The sequence below is a fragment of the Haliotis rubra genome, unplaced genomic scaffold, assembly GCF_003918875.1.
Source record: "Haliotis rubra isolate DU_JTF1 unplaced genomic scaffold, ASM391887v1 Scf450, whole genome shotgun sequence".
Lineage (NCBI taxonomy): Eukaryota > Metazoa > Mollusca > Gastropoda > Lepetellida > Haliotidae > Haliotis > Haliotis rubra.
Window position 1 is genome coordinate 162,198 of NW_025767136.1, and position 17,803 is coordinate 180,000.

Sequence of the window (17,803 nt, forward strand, 5' to 3'; positions counted from 1 at the left end):
AGGCTACCCCACCGCCCCCCAAAGTCCTAGAAGTGACGGAGGGATAGGTAAGTGGTTCAAGCGTTTGGGTTCGACTCCCAGGTATAATGTGTGATACCGATTTCTGACGTCCTCGGCCATAATAAGGTTGGAATATTGCTTAGAGTAGTGTAAAACCATACTCATCTAGTCCTTAGTCTTACAAATACGTACATCAACCTGCGTTTATAACGAACACTCACAAAGAACTGACGCATGTAACGAACATTTTCTATAAGGAACTACGGTTATTGCGAACTAAAATTAGTGGTCCCTTGAGTTCGTTTACTGTATGGTAATCTTTTATTATTGGTTGGTTGGTTGTTTAACGTCACACTCTGCACTTTTCCAGCTATGTGGCGGCGGCCTGTAAATAATCGCGTCTCGACCAGACAATCCAGTGATTAACAACATGAGCATCGTTCTACGCAATTGGGATACGATGACATGTGTCAACCAAGTCAGCGAACCTGACCACCAGATCCCGTTAACCTCTAACGACAAGAATGGGTTACTGAAGATCAGTTCTTTCCCGGACCTTCACGGGTCCCATCTGTTATTGACATGGACAAGAAACTGGTGAAGGAACATTGAGACATTATGTTAAAGACATTAGATATATAAGATGATATCTGATGAAAGAAAATAACAGACACTGTATGTTCAAGTATTCCAAGACGGTGAACACGTTGTTAGGAAATGTGACCAATGAAGATGATATAGATTTGTGTGTGTGTATCTATCAACACATAGCGTATCATTATGTTCTTGGACCATTACGACCGTGACACGGGTGACTACGTGCAGAATATATGAAGATATATGCCACATTGTCCGTCCCATTTTGTATAACCGCGAGCAAATCCAGTCAACGCTGGTTGATCTATATGTCTACACATTCCTTGACATAATCCACACTAATCTTCGTTTATGTTTATAGCTAAGCCGGGCAGTCCTTACGAATGTTCGTGACGAATAACACGACTACTCGCAATGTCTAACGTAACAAATAACAGATTAAAGATATATTTACCAGACGATGATAGATCAATATCCCTGTGACACGTTTGCTTCAGTTGAACATTGTGTCGATCTTTACGTCAACGCTGGTTCAATACTGCCTCTTGACCAATCCCATGTTTTGCTGACATTTGTTGAAACATGTCTGTATGTTTTTATCAGAACTATTCATGGGTTTGTTTAGGTCGACTGGCATGACGTTCTTACAGTTTTTATCATTGCGCAATGCTATTTTTCTATCAAATGTTTTATACCGTGCTTATGGAGACAGGCTGCCCCGTTGTCTGAACCGTACATTGTTCTAAGATTCTACTTTACAATGTTCGCTTTGATTGAGCTAATATGGAATATAATGTTTTTATTATCCTCAATTTATGACTCTAACGACAGCCTTTTATAATTTAGATACTTGCATAGATCGTATTTACGTTATTTCATAATCCTTCAGTTGAGCTACAGTCCAATTTACTGATCAGTTACTGTTAGTATCATTTTACAAATGGTACCGTTCTTTTGTTATTACGATCAATTTCCTGACGAATCCCTGATATACATATACACTGACGTACAAAAGAAAGTACACACTTGATGATTTGGTAAAATGTTTTCCTGAAAACAGCGTAATATTTAGAAAAGTGTTTTGATTGCGACTCACAAGTCACAAACCTTGTGTACGCGTTGCAATAACAACATATAGATATCGTACTCAATTGGAACATTGCTAGCAGAAATATTTAGGTTGTTTTAATAGTCTCAAAACACCAGGTGTGTACTTTCTTTTGTACATCAGTATATTCATGTGGACTTTTAGAAGCCTAATGTCAAGCAGTGTTTTTCTTTGTTCAATAACTTCATTCTTTCAATATATACAGTACAACCAGAAATTATTGAGAATTTAAAGATTGTAATCTTTTATATTTTTTTCACTCATTACTCACATATTAATGTGAATATTAGCAGAACATAACTCCAGATTCAAAGACAGGTGAACAGTTAGTATTTTGTCAAGTCACCATGGGCAGCAATGCAGGCTTCAATGCGGCGGGACATACTACTGATCAAAGAAGTTAGAAAGTCGTAGTCCATGCTGTCCCAATATCGGACCACCTCTTCTTTCATTTCAGCAATATTTGTCAGATTTTTCTTATTGACACTTTCCTTCATAAGTCCCCAAACATTTTCTATTGGATTTAGGTCAGGGCTATAGCTTGGCCAATCTAATAATGTCATACTTTGGGTCCGAAACCAGGCCTGTGAATGCTTTGAACGATGTGTTGGGTCGTTGTCCTGCTGGAAAATCCCAAAATTTCCATGGAACACGTGAGCAGATGGAAGTAAATGTCCCTCGAGAATATCTGTGTACCGCTCACTGTTCATATTCCCTTCAATACAAAGAGGGGCGTTGCCCCTAACACAGATATGCCACCCCACACGTTAAATTTCGGACTGTACTTTGGGCGCTGATACAAAGGTTTTTCAGTTTGTTTGGTCCAGAATTTCAGTGTATTAGGAAACAGCCACACAGAACTTTCATCTGAGAAAATCACATTGTCCCAGTTAAAATTTCTATGCTTTAAGCACCAGTTCAACCTTTGCTCCTTTTGTTCAGGTTTCATGATCGGTGATGGAATACCTCGACTTTTCTGCCAACCCATTGCATGCAGCTCAGTTTTAATTGTCTCCTTACAGACAGCCACAGTTCCTCTATCAATCATATCCAGCCTTAAGTTTTCTAAACTCCTTCGTTTGTTTTTAGAAACAAGAATACCAAGCCGCCGCCTGTCACCGACAGTCAATTTTCCGGGCCTACCTGCGCCTCCCTGGTGCTCAATGCCATATCCATTTGCGATATTTTTCAAAACACGATAAACAGTGGACAAAGGGATGCCTCTGCTACTTCAAATCACTTTAGCTGATCTGATGTCCTTGTTATAATCCTCTAAATCAACTTCCTCTTCTCTAAATCATCCATACTGAGGATCACTGAAAATGTCGTCTGCTAGCAAGTAAACAAAGGGGGATAACTCTTCACAAACTAATGAAAAAAGATTAACGGAGTTGTCTCTCTTGTATGGAACCAAACACTTGATAGCTGGTCAAGGTTGTTTATACTAGAAATCCAATTACACATATTCCTAAAATTCGCAATATTTTCTGGTCATACTATAGTATGATGTTATGACTACTCTCAAACATGTAGACATGTCAAGGCGCAGGTGATGGCGCCCAGATGTTAAAGTGTTAACCCGTAACGACTAGGACCCTGGTTCTGTTCCCGGAGTGGTTTCATGGAGCGAAGACCATACTTGCAAACTCGGGCGCTATATTTCTCTAACGTTGCAAAAAAAACCACATAAAACATTACGTTCACACACTAATGTTAAAATTAGCATTGCATAAAAAATGTCAGTCGATCACATAACGCTACAGGTTGTTCTGACAGGCTGTGGTGTGTTAGGATCCCATTGTAGTTTATGTGTTAGGGGTCAGTAGACTTACACTTCTAGCGTGGTTCATTAACATGTTGCTATGCAATGCAAAAACACAAAACCACAGAATAATTCAACCAGATTCATAAAATGAACAAGAGAGTCCACATTTCCGCTTAATAAAAAGTCCCTATTGTCTCCTCAGACCATACTACCCACGCCCCACATACAGATCCCAACATATAACCATTACTTTGACATTTAATGCTGAACATTGTACGTTATGTCTCTTATAACGAGAATGAATCGTTTGACTGACGTCACACTGGCCCGGATATGTCGATCCCCTTGTTTTCTGAACCGGCTTTACGACTCAGCGACGACTTACAATCACCCTTGTGTAGTGTTTCATCTGTATACGGTAGAAGAAAGACAGGTTCCGAGTTTATATCATTACAGTTTAGCGCAGGGATGGTCATAAGAAACCTGAGTGTTAAGACCTTTGAACGAAAAGAAACGTTTGCTTTAAGAGCATGGATTAATCACGCGGTGATTAGAACTTACTTTTGACAATGAAAATTGTCTGAACACCTATCCTTCAAACTATTCACTGGCTTCCTGTATTAAGCAGAATTCAATACAAACTTCTTCTTACACACAGCTGCATCTATGACAACAAGTTTTCTCAATATCTTAAAAGCCTCATTCATCTCCATGTTCCAAGCCGATTGCTCCGCTTGTCAACCTCTCTACTGCTTACACGGAATCACGTCAAAACAGCCATGGGATCAAGAGCGTTCTCTGCTGCAGCCCCCTATCTCTGGAACATTCACCACCCGCCCTAAAAGAAATAGAATCTGCTGACGCTTTCAAAACTGCTCTCAAAACCCATCTTTTCAAACTCTCTTTTCCATAGACATTGTCTACAATCTATCTCTTTATAGCGCCATTGAGCAATATCGTTTGGACATAGGTGCTCTATAAATCAATTATTATTATTATTGAACAAATCTTAAACAAACAATGAATTTATAATTTAATTTTAAATACATGCTGTATACATTTCATTAATGTCTTTAGTCAATGCTAGAGAACAAGTCGATCTTCCGACAAAACGGGCCCCACTGAGCATATACACGGCAAAACAGCGTTTGATCCACACCAATAAAATCACATAACCTATCAAGGTAATTTATGTTATTCAGTAATCATAATTATTATTTTAGTCATTAAAATGAAACGATAATTCCTCCCAGGCATTAAACAGACTTTTACAAGTCGTTTATCCAGGGCTAAATTAACAGCTCAGTCATTTTCCTCTTGGGTATGCTGCATCTAACCGTTATTCCACATATCCATCACAAAATACAACTTGCTGGGTTTTGTTTTATATTTTCTTTAATAAGAGAGACAAATCTTTGGATAAATTTACTTTCTGGGTGGAGAGGAAATATTACCATATAATCCGTTTTAAGGCTTTAGGGATCTGTGCTGTTACATATCTATCGTTGGGTTTGGTATACATTGGATATTTGTATTGCATTCTTGTGTTTTCAATTTTATACTTGTATTGCATCCTTGTGTTTAAATTGTATATTTGTATTGATACTGTCAAGGTGTAGTGATACACTAACTTGGATCCATGTCAGTAAACCTCTTCATATCTGAAATGGCATCAGTTTTAACCCCCTTTTAAATCATCGTATCACTACAAGCAGCTTGGATTGTATACTCCCCAGGAAGCGTAGAATGAAAATTGAGGGCACACTGATCCACATAAAAGAATTTTAGTAATTATAGTACCATTAACATTAATTACATTGGAATATACAGAATTATATGTGTACTTAGTAGTGGTAGCAGCAGCAACAGTAGTAGTAGTAGTAGTAGTAGTGATAGAGGTAGCAGCAGTAGCAGCAGCAGTAGTAGTAGTAGCAGTAGTAGTAGCAGCAGCAGTAGTAGTAGTAGCAGTAGTAGTAGTAGTAACAGAGTAGCAGCAGCAGTAGTAGGTGTGGTAGTAGTAGCAGTGAGTGAGTGTAGGGTAGCGGCAGTAGTTAGTGGTAGTAGTAGTAGCAGTAGTAGTAGCAGTAGTAGTAGTAGTAGTAGTAGTAGTAGTAGTAGTAGTAGTAGTGTGGCAGTAGCAGCAGTAGTAGTAGTAGTAGTAGCAGCAGTAGTAGTAGTAGCAGCAGCAGTAGTAGTAGCAAAAGCAGCAGCAGTAGTAGTATTCAAATTATATAACGGCTGTCGGTAGATAATCGAGTCTGGGCCAGACAATCGAAGTGATTGACAGCCTGAGCATTAATCAACGTACTTGGTAGTAGTACTAGCAGTAGTAGTAGCAGTAGCAGCAGCAGCAGCAGCAGTAGTAGTAGCAGCAGCAGCAGTAGTAGTAGTAGTAGTAGTAGTAGTAGTAGTAGTAGTAGTAGCAGTAGCAGCAGCAGCAATAGTAGTAGTAGTTCTTGACAGCGCACTCAACAATATTCCAGTTCTATGACGGCTGCTGTTGTTTTAGTACAGCCATATATGGAGCCTTTGACATCGATGTGCCATAAATGTACCACGAACCCAAGACTGTTCCCTTTGAAGAACCTACACCCATACTCCAACAAAAACCTGTTCGATCTATACGACCGCAACATACCTACATATGTATAGAAACATATGTATACAAATACACATACATACCTATCGTGTTTACATACATACACAGTGACGTTTATTGAGTCTGGGCGGTCAATGGTCACCGGTCTGCTATTCGAGGCAATGATATATGCACGTCAACAGAGACAGGCTTGTTGTGTGACAGGTAAGCTTGTATTTACCTGAGGGCCTGACCTGTCACGTGTCACCATCTGGATACCACAACAAACAGCACTTTGTATGACTTATTCATATTTAATAAGTCTACATGGGGCTAGCTGAAGAGGCTTTATCTGTCGGGTGGCGGAACTGAGATAGGGGGAATGAAAGAATGTATGAATAGGGTTTGGGGAAAGTATGGGTTGAGAGGGTAGGGGTCATGAATCGGCACGTGGGGCGGAACGCGCGATTGGGGAGGGGGACAATGGTAAGGGGCATGTGAACGACACCCTTTAGAACGTGACGGGTGTCTGAACTCATCCGACTTTGTCCTAGAGTCGAAAACCGCGGTTAGACCGGGTGTGAGCAGATGTCGTTTCTGGTTGTTTTAGACAACCCATATCGGTTAAATCAAACTGCTTCTTGGCATGCAATATAACTAACGCTTAGTCCCTAAATATATATAATATTGATAGTAACAAATAATCCCATTTAGATTGAAAAGAAGCAACAGTGAGTTAGGTAATTCAGAACCTGAGGGAATCTAGACTTGCTTCATTTAGATATTTAGCATTGCAACGAGGGATGGGCTGTAGGGAAAATAATGTAGTTCAGGGACTGTGGGACAGACTACAGCACACCCATAACATTTCCAATATCATGAAACACTTTCGTTTTACACGTTTTAAAATTTCTACAGAAATATATTTTTGTCAATAATTACTTATTTACTCTAATGTCGTAATTTATATATAATAGGTAGTAAATTTAATTCTACATGAATTCAAACTGTCCACAATAAAATATACCGTCTCCCCATTCCTCTATTGTTAATATATAAGCCGTCATTCAGTACAGGTAGTAACTCCCCATGTCGCTTTCACTGCATTGTTACTACACAGCGTGTAAAATCAATGCAATATATCACTCACAGCCTTGATACATAGCATGTATATAGATGTACTTAACGTATATGCGCAATGAATATCCGTGTTTATTGCATGTCGATAACAAGCTATAATGCACTGTAGACAGAGAGAGTCTTGTTTATGTCATGTCTATAACAAGTCGTCGATGAAAAACTCCAGTAATTATATCACTCACAGCTTTGATATATAGCATGTATATAGATGTACTTAACGTACAGGTATAATGAATATCCATGTTTATTGCATGTCGATAACAAGCTATAATGCACTATAGACGGAGAGAGTCTTGTTTATGTCATGTCTATAACACGTCGTCGATGTCATACTCCAGCAAATATATCACTCGCAACTTTGATACATAGCATGTATATAGATGTACTTAACGTACACGTATAATGGATATCCGTGTCTATTGCATGTTGATAACAAGCTATAATGCACTATAAACGGAGAGAGTCTTGTTTATGCCATGTCTATAACAAGTCGTCGATGTAATACTACAGCAAATATCACAGACTTGGTGACATTTATCTACTCTTGAACTCAAATGTCAAAGAGGCCCCCCGTGTTTGAAGGAACACGAGTTGACAGAAACAAACAACGACTGTCATCGACATGTTTGCAAATAAGTGTGATTTTTCTAATCAAAGGAGTCACGATGCACTTGAAATGACTTGTAAATATTCGGAAGCCTACCTCGACGACACAGCCCCTGACCTCAATGCGAAAACGTGAATTTAGGATGAATCAGTGATCTACTGTAAAGGTCGAGTTTTAATTGGCTGTTATTACTGTTTAGTTTGAATCCGAGTTGCAAAACATGTTTTAAAGAACAGATCGTTATTCTCAGAAATCAAATTGAATCATGAAAGTTATATCCTGTGTCCTATATCGGGGTGAACGAGTCTGTGACATTCCCATTACAGTGTTTATGGTGAAAGGTCCACGGGTGTACTGTGTTGAATGCCTCAACGGTTCCTTATCGTTGTACCCAAATAGCGGGGCAATATTTGTATCTGAAGAAATCTTATATGTTCGCGATCTGGAACGTATCATATGAATAGGTAAAGGACAAAGCGATCTAAACCTGATTAAAAATTTTGAGCACTTACCTGTATGAAATGTGGTAACATATCCTGTGTGACGTATGAACGCGGTAGTGAAACAGTCGGGTAATAGTATATCCCCCTGCCGCACACACTGGGTAGACCGTGCTCCGCATAGCGCCTCGTAGGTGGCGCTCCGGTTACGGGTAACTGAGTACTCACCTAGAGCTCCTAACAGGCGCACCAAGGTTACTCCATCCGACACTGCCCGTCTTAGATCGTCGATTAGGGGGAGTTTTGCTTTCCTGAGGGTCTCATTTACCCAGGTTGTGTGCTCCTGAAAAGGATAAGTTTAGTGGACACTGTTGTTACTAGTTAAGGAATGCTCTTCACAGCGACATTTCTGTGTTGTAGAGTATCCGTGAATGAAAGACGCTGCCATGCATGGGCACATATTATACTGCAGAATCCACATAGCTTAGAACTGGACTGTTTCGATGAATAATCGCTTCTTGTCAAGGTTATCTTTTAATGTCTTTCTAAAGCTTAGATTGGCCTTGATTTATGCTAAAGCATTTTTGCCAGATTTGTCACGAAGGAATGTACATACACTGATCTAGGTCAGCCAAGTATACTGACAAACTAAACTAAGTATACATCCATACCTGATGGTGGCTAAACATGAAACTAACAAGAAACGGGTAGCGGTGGTTATTTGACAGGTATTTTACAAGCATCATTGACGATGTTACGTGCGTCATAGCAGCAGGGGTGGAAATAACCCATTGCCCGACGCCCGAGTCCAGTGTTTTTTCTGTCGGGCAAGCAAATTTGTATATCAAACTGTACCGGTGTCCAGTTGATATTCCAATGTTAGTTATGTTGTTTATTTAAAAGATCAACAAGAAAACGGCCTGTATAGTGGAAAAATTATCAGGGCAAGTGATTTTACATGTGCCACTGTACCGGAGTACACTAGCAATTTTAAAATTATTTCCATCCCTGTTAGCAATGTGTATTTCACAGCTGATCACTCAAGCAAAGTTTTAATAACGTTTGTAAGGTTTTTGTGTTTATTTTGTTATTTTGAAAGTCGTATGCTGTCTTTTTTTGCTTCTTAGTTTATAATCCGTGAAGATCCGGGTTAGAATTGGTCTTCATCACCCCATACGTGTCTTAAGAGGCGAGGATAGGGTAGTCAGGCTCGCTGACTTGGTTGACACATGTCATCGGTTCCCAATTGCATAGATCGATGCTCATCATGTTGATCACTGGATTGTCTGGTCCAGACTCGATTATTCAGATATCATGAGCATCAATCTATCAAATCGGGATACCATCACATGCATTAACCGGCCTGACCACCGGACTCCATTGATTGCCTCTTACAACATGCGACCGCCTCCGTGGTGTAGGGGTTAGAGCGTCCGCCCGGAGAGCGGAAGGTCGCGGGTTCGATCCCCGGCCGCGTCATACCAAAAGACGTTAAAATATGGTACTTGTTGGTCCCTGCCTGGCGCTCGGCATTAATGGGTACAACAAGGACTGGTCGGCTCGGAGTCAGTATAATGTGTCTGAGTGGGGGTATTCATGCTTCACTGCGGCATGGTATCTCAGTGGGCTAGCACTATAAAACCAGCTTCAGTCTGGGCTAGTACAAGCAGCCGCACATACACATACACACGCATGCACGTCGTCATATGAGCGAAATATTCTCCAGCGTGACGTTAAACCCAATTTCACCTCACCTCTTACAACATGCGACTAAAGGGATCGAGTACTGTATTGATCCATATCAGGTTACGTCTCACCACGGCAGGGGCCGTGGGGTAGCTTAGTGGTTAAACCGTTAAAGGTATGACCCGGGTTCGATTCCCCACATTGGTACAATGTGTGAAGCCCATTTCCGGTCTCACCCGCCGTGATATTGCTGGAATATTTTTAAAAGCGGCGTAAAACGATACTCACTCACCATGACACCATACATGTATATATATTTTTTTTATGTGACCAGTCCTGTCCGAAACAATACGAAAGTGAATACATTTCATGAAATGTATATCAAGCTATTAGTTTAAAAAGTTCATGTAGAAGCATATATTTTGAATGTTGATTCCCTTGGCATGTAAGCTTGAAAAAGCGCCACGCTTGTATCGCGCACCAACAGAGGAACCAGATTATATATCCCATCATAGAGCGCTGGTGTAGGCAAGTGGTTCACGTGTTCGTCAAACCTCATTTGAGATCCCAGCAATACGACGAAGACCAGGGTTCGATTCCAATAAGTGTGCAATGTGTGGAGCCCCTGTACTACGTTACATAGATATTGACAATTCCAATCACATTTTCAGTAATACTAATAATTTGTTTTACAAAATGGACACGCATGCGTACGTGTATGCGTTTTGTTTGGTTTTCTTGGTTGTAATTGTTTTTTGGGTTGTTTTTTAGTCATGCTTTTTATTTTAAAACGCACGTTTCATGAGTGAATAAGGTTTTACGCCACCGCTTTTAGCAATATTCCAGCATTATCAGGAGACAACAGAAATGGCCTTAACACATTGTACCCATGTGGAGAATCGAGCCCGGGTCTTCGGCGTGACGAGCAAATGCTTCTACCACTAGGCTATCCTACCCTTAAGTTTAGAGTAGGTGCAGCTGTGTCAGAAAGGTATGACCAAATGAGTTAGTCATGGCATATATGTACATTATATTTAACATACTTATCACATTTACGAGTGTAGTAATGTTTACCATCCATCCCGTCTCCTACCCTCCACTGAATTCCCGGGGGCGGTGGACTAGCCTAGTGGTTAAAGCGTTCGCTCGTCACGCCGAAGACCCGGGTTCGATTCCCACATGGGTACAATGTGTGAAGCTCATTTCTGGTGTCCTCCGCCGTGATATTGCCGAAATATTACTAAAAGCGGCGTAAAACTAAACTCACTCACCCAGAATTCCCGTTTACAATTTCCTGATTGGTTCAACCCAGTCTCAACTTACATTGGTGCTGCTGTAGCCCCAAATATCGTTCCTGAACAGACCTGACAGTAATGCAATCGGGTCCCGAGGAACTAAACACTTGACGCGGTCCCCTAGCACGGAGCAGCGTGTTGACTTACAGGCACGAAATAACAATTACAGCAACACTAAATCCCATTATGTCGACAGTGGGACAAAGTTACCTATGTTAAAGACCCTGCATTGCCCAGGGTCACGGTGTTGTCGGATAAAGAAATACGAACTACACCTTTGCGTGGGTAAGGGACTATTTTCAATCTGGTTTAGTTTGTTTGTGAATCTGATCTGCCTGAGAGAGGGGGTGGCGATTAGAGCCCGTGACGGGTGTAACGCTATAACTTACACACCTGTTCATGTGTGTCATTGATCTTGTTATAATCGGTTATTGAGTGATCGATGACTGATCGATTACTGATTCATATCTCAAATCGCATTATAACACGGAACGTTCAAATGGGAATGCTATTAACTGTCCGGGATAACACTATTGAATCTGTAATCCATTACGTTCCCACTGTCGAACCCGTGTCCTATACACTCAAACTCAATGATGGCTGCATTAAACCGATAATACGATCCTTCAAATAGCGGGTGGGGCTTGCGAAATTCGCTGTAAAGGGTTTCTAAAGGCAGTTGTCGTGAGAATATAAATTTCAAGGATCAATACCCAGCATAATACCTACATACCTCATTACATAGATGCATTTCATGAGACTGTATTATCACATAACGTCGTTAAAGCACTCATCTATGCTACATACAGGCAATACACTTCACGGCTAGTATTGTTACCTGCTCACAGTCATGAATGCATGTCAGGGTGTGTTTACGCCGCTTTTAGCAATATTCCAGCAATATCACGGCGGGGGACACCAGAAATGGGCTTCACACATTCTATCCGTGTGGGGAATCGAACGGAGGTCTTCGGCGTGACGAGCGGGCGCTTTAACCACTAGGCTACCCCACCGCCCCTCATGTCAGTGTGTGAAGCGGTGGTTAAATGATATGTTTTAGACCTTCTGGAATATATTGGAAACACATAATGTAAATACTTAACTCAGCAACAATTCGCCATAGTTTAACGTCACTTTGAACAATATCCCAATGATACCAGGGGTGTCAGTTTTATGTGGGAGTGAATGAGTGAGTGAGTGAATATGGTTTTATGCCATTTTTAGTAATATTCCAGCACTATCACAGCGGGGGACACCGGGAATGGGCGTCACACATTGTACCCATGTGGGGAATCGAACCCGATCCTTCAGCGTGACGAGCGAACGGTTTAACCACTAGGCTACCCCGCCGCCCCTTAAATCCAGTACAAGCCCAGACTTCAAAGAACGTTGTACCTCGATCCATTCGATCTAAGAAAGGACTCACACCACAAGGTCAAAAAACAGTTTTGATTGTAATTGATTTTTCTACAAATATTTCTTTAAAAACTTTTTGAAAAAACATTTTGTACCTCTACAATAGCACCGTATACACTACATCGTGCAGCGTGTGATGTCAATATCAGCTACCATCTCCGGCCTGTCGCTGAGAGATAAAATCACTGCACAGCACATGTGTTTGTGGTGCAGTGTTGGCTCTGGCTCTGGGCTCTGTGACACAACCAGCAGGGACATGTCAGCACCGTCATAAATCAGATATGAACGGTGCCGGGTTGCCGAGGTCATACCTCAAACAATACACCCTACTTATGTGAACTGAATATTCATGACTAGGCTCCTTTTAATGAGCCGCCTGCGTGTTGGGGACAGTTTGTTGTGTTGTGTGGAGGCACGCAAGAGTCTATCAATCTGCATGGGTTATTTTTCTTTCAACTTAGCACCTTTACTCAACACCAGCACTCAACACCTTGGCTGATAGATAAATATTACAGAAACGCCACAAAAAACTGACGTTCAAAAGAAACTACACATCTGTACTACAGCGTAAATATTTTGAAACATGTTTTGATTGTGACTTACAAGTCACACTTTGTGTACATGTTGGTAAAACGTCACAGATGTCGTACCCGATGGCGACGTTGCCAAAGCCTCACGTTCCCCGCCCATCATAGACGATTCTGTCGATGTTGACATGCACTAAAATATCTGCGTAGTTTCTTATAACATGAACCCAAGCCAAGTGTATGCTTTCTTTTGTACGTCATTATATCTGCTCTTTTGAATTTAGCCCATTGTTAATAGAATTAAAGACGATTGATGGAAACAATCAAATCGATTGACTATAGAAATCAAATTTGAATATACAGTTTTACTCAAAAGGGTTCGTGCTTACTGAAATGTTGTGACACGTTCATACAATCAAACGTAAAAATTACAAACCGAGGTAATTCGAACAATATCTGTTAATCGAACTGGTCGCACAATCGGTCGGGTTTTGAAATCAAAGTCCTCGATAGTTTAACTGTGAATCCAATACGCTAAACGTCCATGCGATACCGACAGACTATGATATACCGTGAGTGAGTGAATATGGTTTTACGCCGCTTTCAGCAATATTCCAGCAATATGACGGCGGGGTCACTAGAAATGGGCTTCACACATTGTACCCATGTGGGAATAAAACCCGGGTCTTCAGCGTGACGAGCGAACGCTTTAACCACTAGGCTACCCCACCGTCCTGAGAACAAGACACAGGTTGTATATAACGGTATTACAGTGGGGAGGGGGAGGGGGGTGGTATTTGCAGCATCCTGTAACACGCATCTAGCGCTTACCTTCATAAACCGGATGTGTGAAGCCCATTACTGGTGTCCCCCGCCGTTATGTTGCTGGAATATTGCTAAAAGCGGCGTAAAACCAAACTCAGTCAGTCAGTCATAAACCGGTGGTTGGTGGCATGGGCAGCCATCACACTGTTAGCGTTCAGCAGGAGTGAGTGAGTCAGCAATATTCCAGCTATATGGCGGCGGTCTGTAAATAATCGAATCTGGACCAGACAATCCAGTGATCAACAGCATAAGCATGGATCTGGGTTACTGAAGACAAATTCTAACCCGGATCTTCACGGGGCAGGTTGAGAAAGACAAGATAACACGTGGATACTAGAGAATCTGCTATATGGCGGCGGTCTGTAAATAATCGAATCTGGACCAGATAATCCAGTGATCAACAGCATGAGCATCGATCTGCGCAATTGGGAACAGATTGTCGCCTCGTACGACAAGCATAGTCGCATGTTGTGGCAAGCATGGGTCGCTGAAGACCTATTCTACCCCAGATCTTCACGGGTAGCTGCATCAATATGATTAATGACTAGCATCCTTTCTGTACCCGTGAAGATCCGGGTAAGAATTGGTCTCCAGTTACCCATGCTTGTCGTAGGAGGCGACTAACGGGATTGGGCGGTCAGGTTCGCTGATTTGGTTGACACGATGTCATCGTATCCCAATTGCGTAGAACGATGTTCATGCTGTTGATCCCTGGATTGTCTGGTCCAGACTCGATTATTTACACATCGCCGCCATGTAGCTGGGATATTGCTGGGTGCGGCGTTAAACAACAAACCAACCAACCAAACAACCGACCTTTTTCTATCAGCCACGTACTGACAGCTGTTACTGACCAGCACGAACTAACTGTAATAACAATTCTGAATGCGGCGTTAAAAAACACTCACTCACTCATAGTTTAAACATGAAGAAACTGATTGCACTATCACAGTTGTGCATGGGAGATGCCATGTGAAAGCTTTAACCTCCAGCCTTCAACCCCAATTTAACCTCTCTTCGACATCCACGTGATTAACATGACACTGAAAGGGGTAAACCTCACTATCCAGCTCATTTCATAGTTTGCATACAATGAGCTGCAGACCAGGCATTTGATAATATTTTGTTGGTTTACAAGAGGTTTAGCTAATGTTAAACATGGGTACGATAATAGAGGGATTGAAGACGGGCGGATTGCTCCCCTGAAACGGACATGTATTTACACAGGGTTTTATCAAACAGTAGGGTCATATTTAGTGATTTAGCGCGAGTGATGTGTCGTGGTAACGGACCGTGTGCTCCTTGGAAAGATCAAACATTTATTTTCAAATCGTGATAAGTTATGGTGACCCTCCGCTATGTCATGATACAAAGACGTGCGTAGAAGAGTTATAAATATATAGTTGAATTAACTCAATCCTCAACCAAACGTTGTTGCACGGCACGCATTTTGTAAACACTGATAATGGAATGATGATGATATTGATGATGTTGATGATGATGTAGTGGTGGTTGATGGTGGTGATAATGATGATGAGTGTGATTGATGACGACGACGACGATGATGATGATGATGATGATGTGGTGGTGGTGGTGTGGTGGTGGTTGATGGCGGTGATGATGATGAATGTGATTGATGACGACGACGATGATGATGATGATGGTGGTGGTAGTGGTTGATGGTGGTGATGATAATGACGATGACTGTGACTGATGATGATTATGATGTTGATGACGGTGGTGATGATGATGATTTGGTGGTGGTGGTGTGGTGGTGGTTGATGGCGGTGATGATAATGAGGATAATTTTGATTCATGATGACGACGACGATGATGATGATGATGACGTGGATGTAGATATGGTGATGGTAGTGTTTGATGGTGGTGAAGATAATGACGATGACTGTGACTGATGATGATGATTATGATGGTGGTGGTGGTGGTGGTGGTGATAATGATGATGATGTAGGTGTGGTAGTGGTTGGTAGTGACGACGACGACGACGATGATGATGATGGTGATGATGATATCGATGTAGTAGTGGTTGGTAGTGACGATGATGACGATGATGATGGTGATGATGATGATAATTGTGATTCATGATGTATGGAGATAATGACGGTAGTAATAATATTGAAATGATAATGAGGAGTTTGGAGTACGAATGATGTTGATGAGTTATTAACAACAATATGACAACATCAATTTCACTTGAAAATCTAAATGAGACCCAATACGACATTTAAGACATTCGATAAACAAATGATAAAAACAAAACCCATAAACCACAACAATCGTGATCATGATAATACCGTGTTCACCTGCTCAAGTAATACGTTATCCAGAACGGCAGGATATCACACAAGCCTTGTCACCCAATCCGTCTCAACACCCCAACTAAATGCCCATCCTCACGGGGATTAAGTCGCAGGGTGGGGTCAAGGCGAAGACGCCCAGGTCCGGCTAGTGATACAGACCTTTCAGATCAAAGCCCTGACCGAGGTGTCACGTGGAAACCCTCTCATAAATCATCAGGTATGTTCGTAGTGAAAGGAATCAACAGTCAGTAGACACCCCTTAAGTATAGGTTGTGGGAGTAGAGCATATCTGGTTATACTGGGATATTGAAAGTGGATATAAGTGTTATAAAGGAGGTATATAGGTAGAAAGGTTGTATCTTGATATCTATGGCTGGTTCACAATCTAACGTCATAAACACCCAGGACGTCATCAATCAAACGTCAACACCGACAACGATATCTTTTCTCAATCACTAATGGTCTTTAAAAGATGCGTCGTTTATATCTCAACATTGCCTAAACATTTCCATCCATACCAGATTAACACCACCATAACATCACCATAACACCACCATAACATCACCATAACATCACCATAACATCACCATAACCACTACAATTGTTCATCAGCATGACCAGTTATAAACAAGAAATATTAGTTTCATCAATGATAGCATTTAACAAGAATAAACTTTTTCAAAAAATCAACCCACCTCGCATTCTTTAAGTGCCCATGGCCCTCCAACGGTAAATCTCACAGGTGTGGGTGCTTTACGTGGCTGACGGGGTCGAGGTGGGGTCCCGTTGGTCAGCTCAACCCCCGGGGTCTTTCTCGACCCAGTAGGACGGGGGGAAGGGTAGTCAGCCGCCCATGACAGACGCGGGGTAAGAGGGGGAGCCCCTCCGTCATTGTCAACTGCCTCCTGTTTTCGGTTCAGCAAACTCAGCATTGGAACTCAACTGTCGTCTGCTCCGACAACCATTACCCTAGAAACGTATCCATTGTATTAAGATGATGGTTGTTTGAGCACGATAGTGTGTGTGAAGACTGGAACTGTAGACCCAAGACATCCATTGTACGACGTGCAGAACGCTAGTACCGAATGTAACGCCAGTCTCAGCTGAATAAGACACCAGAGTAAATCACAAAAGCGGTTGTAATCCGATCGAACGCAACAGCTACAACACAGAACATTACTGTAAAGTGTGACAATACTGTGAACTCAGCCGAGCCAATTGACTCCCGATTGAGAGGCTATCGATGATGAAGCTGGCGTGATGAGGGTAAGGGGATCACCGTGATATTAGGTTGTCAAGGTAACCAGGTGACTGACCAACGCCAAATTGGTGGTTTTATATCCAAGCGTCCACTGAGCTGATTACTATCCAATCTTGATTAGATCCATAAATCGCCAAGGCGTTCAAGCTCCATCAACACATGTCGAATTGTTCAGGTGTGAATTCATTAAACTGGCATTACAAGAAATCAGAGCCAATATTCCAAAATATTTCAAAGAAA

At 41.6% G+C, this 17,803-nt stretch overlaps 1 protein-coding gene across 1 annotated transcript in view; it reads right to left on the reverse strand.

Moving 5' to 3' along the window:
* LOC124289877 overlaps window positions 1-17,803 on the reverse strand; it is a 54,294-nt gene that overhangs the window by 35,597 nt on the left and 894 nt on the right. Inside the window, 2 exon segments of the mRNA XM_046726551.1 lie at window positions 8,464-8,578; window positions 16,998-17,803. The exon segment at window positions 16,998-17,803 is cut by the window's right edge and continues 894 nt beyond it. Coding sequence (XP_046582507.1) covers window positions 8,464-8,578; window positions 16,998-17,234 — 352 coding nt within the window. The 5' untranslated portion in view covers window positions 17,235-17,803.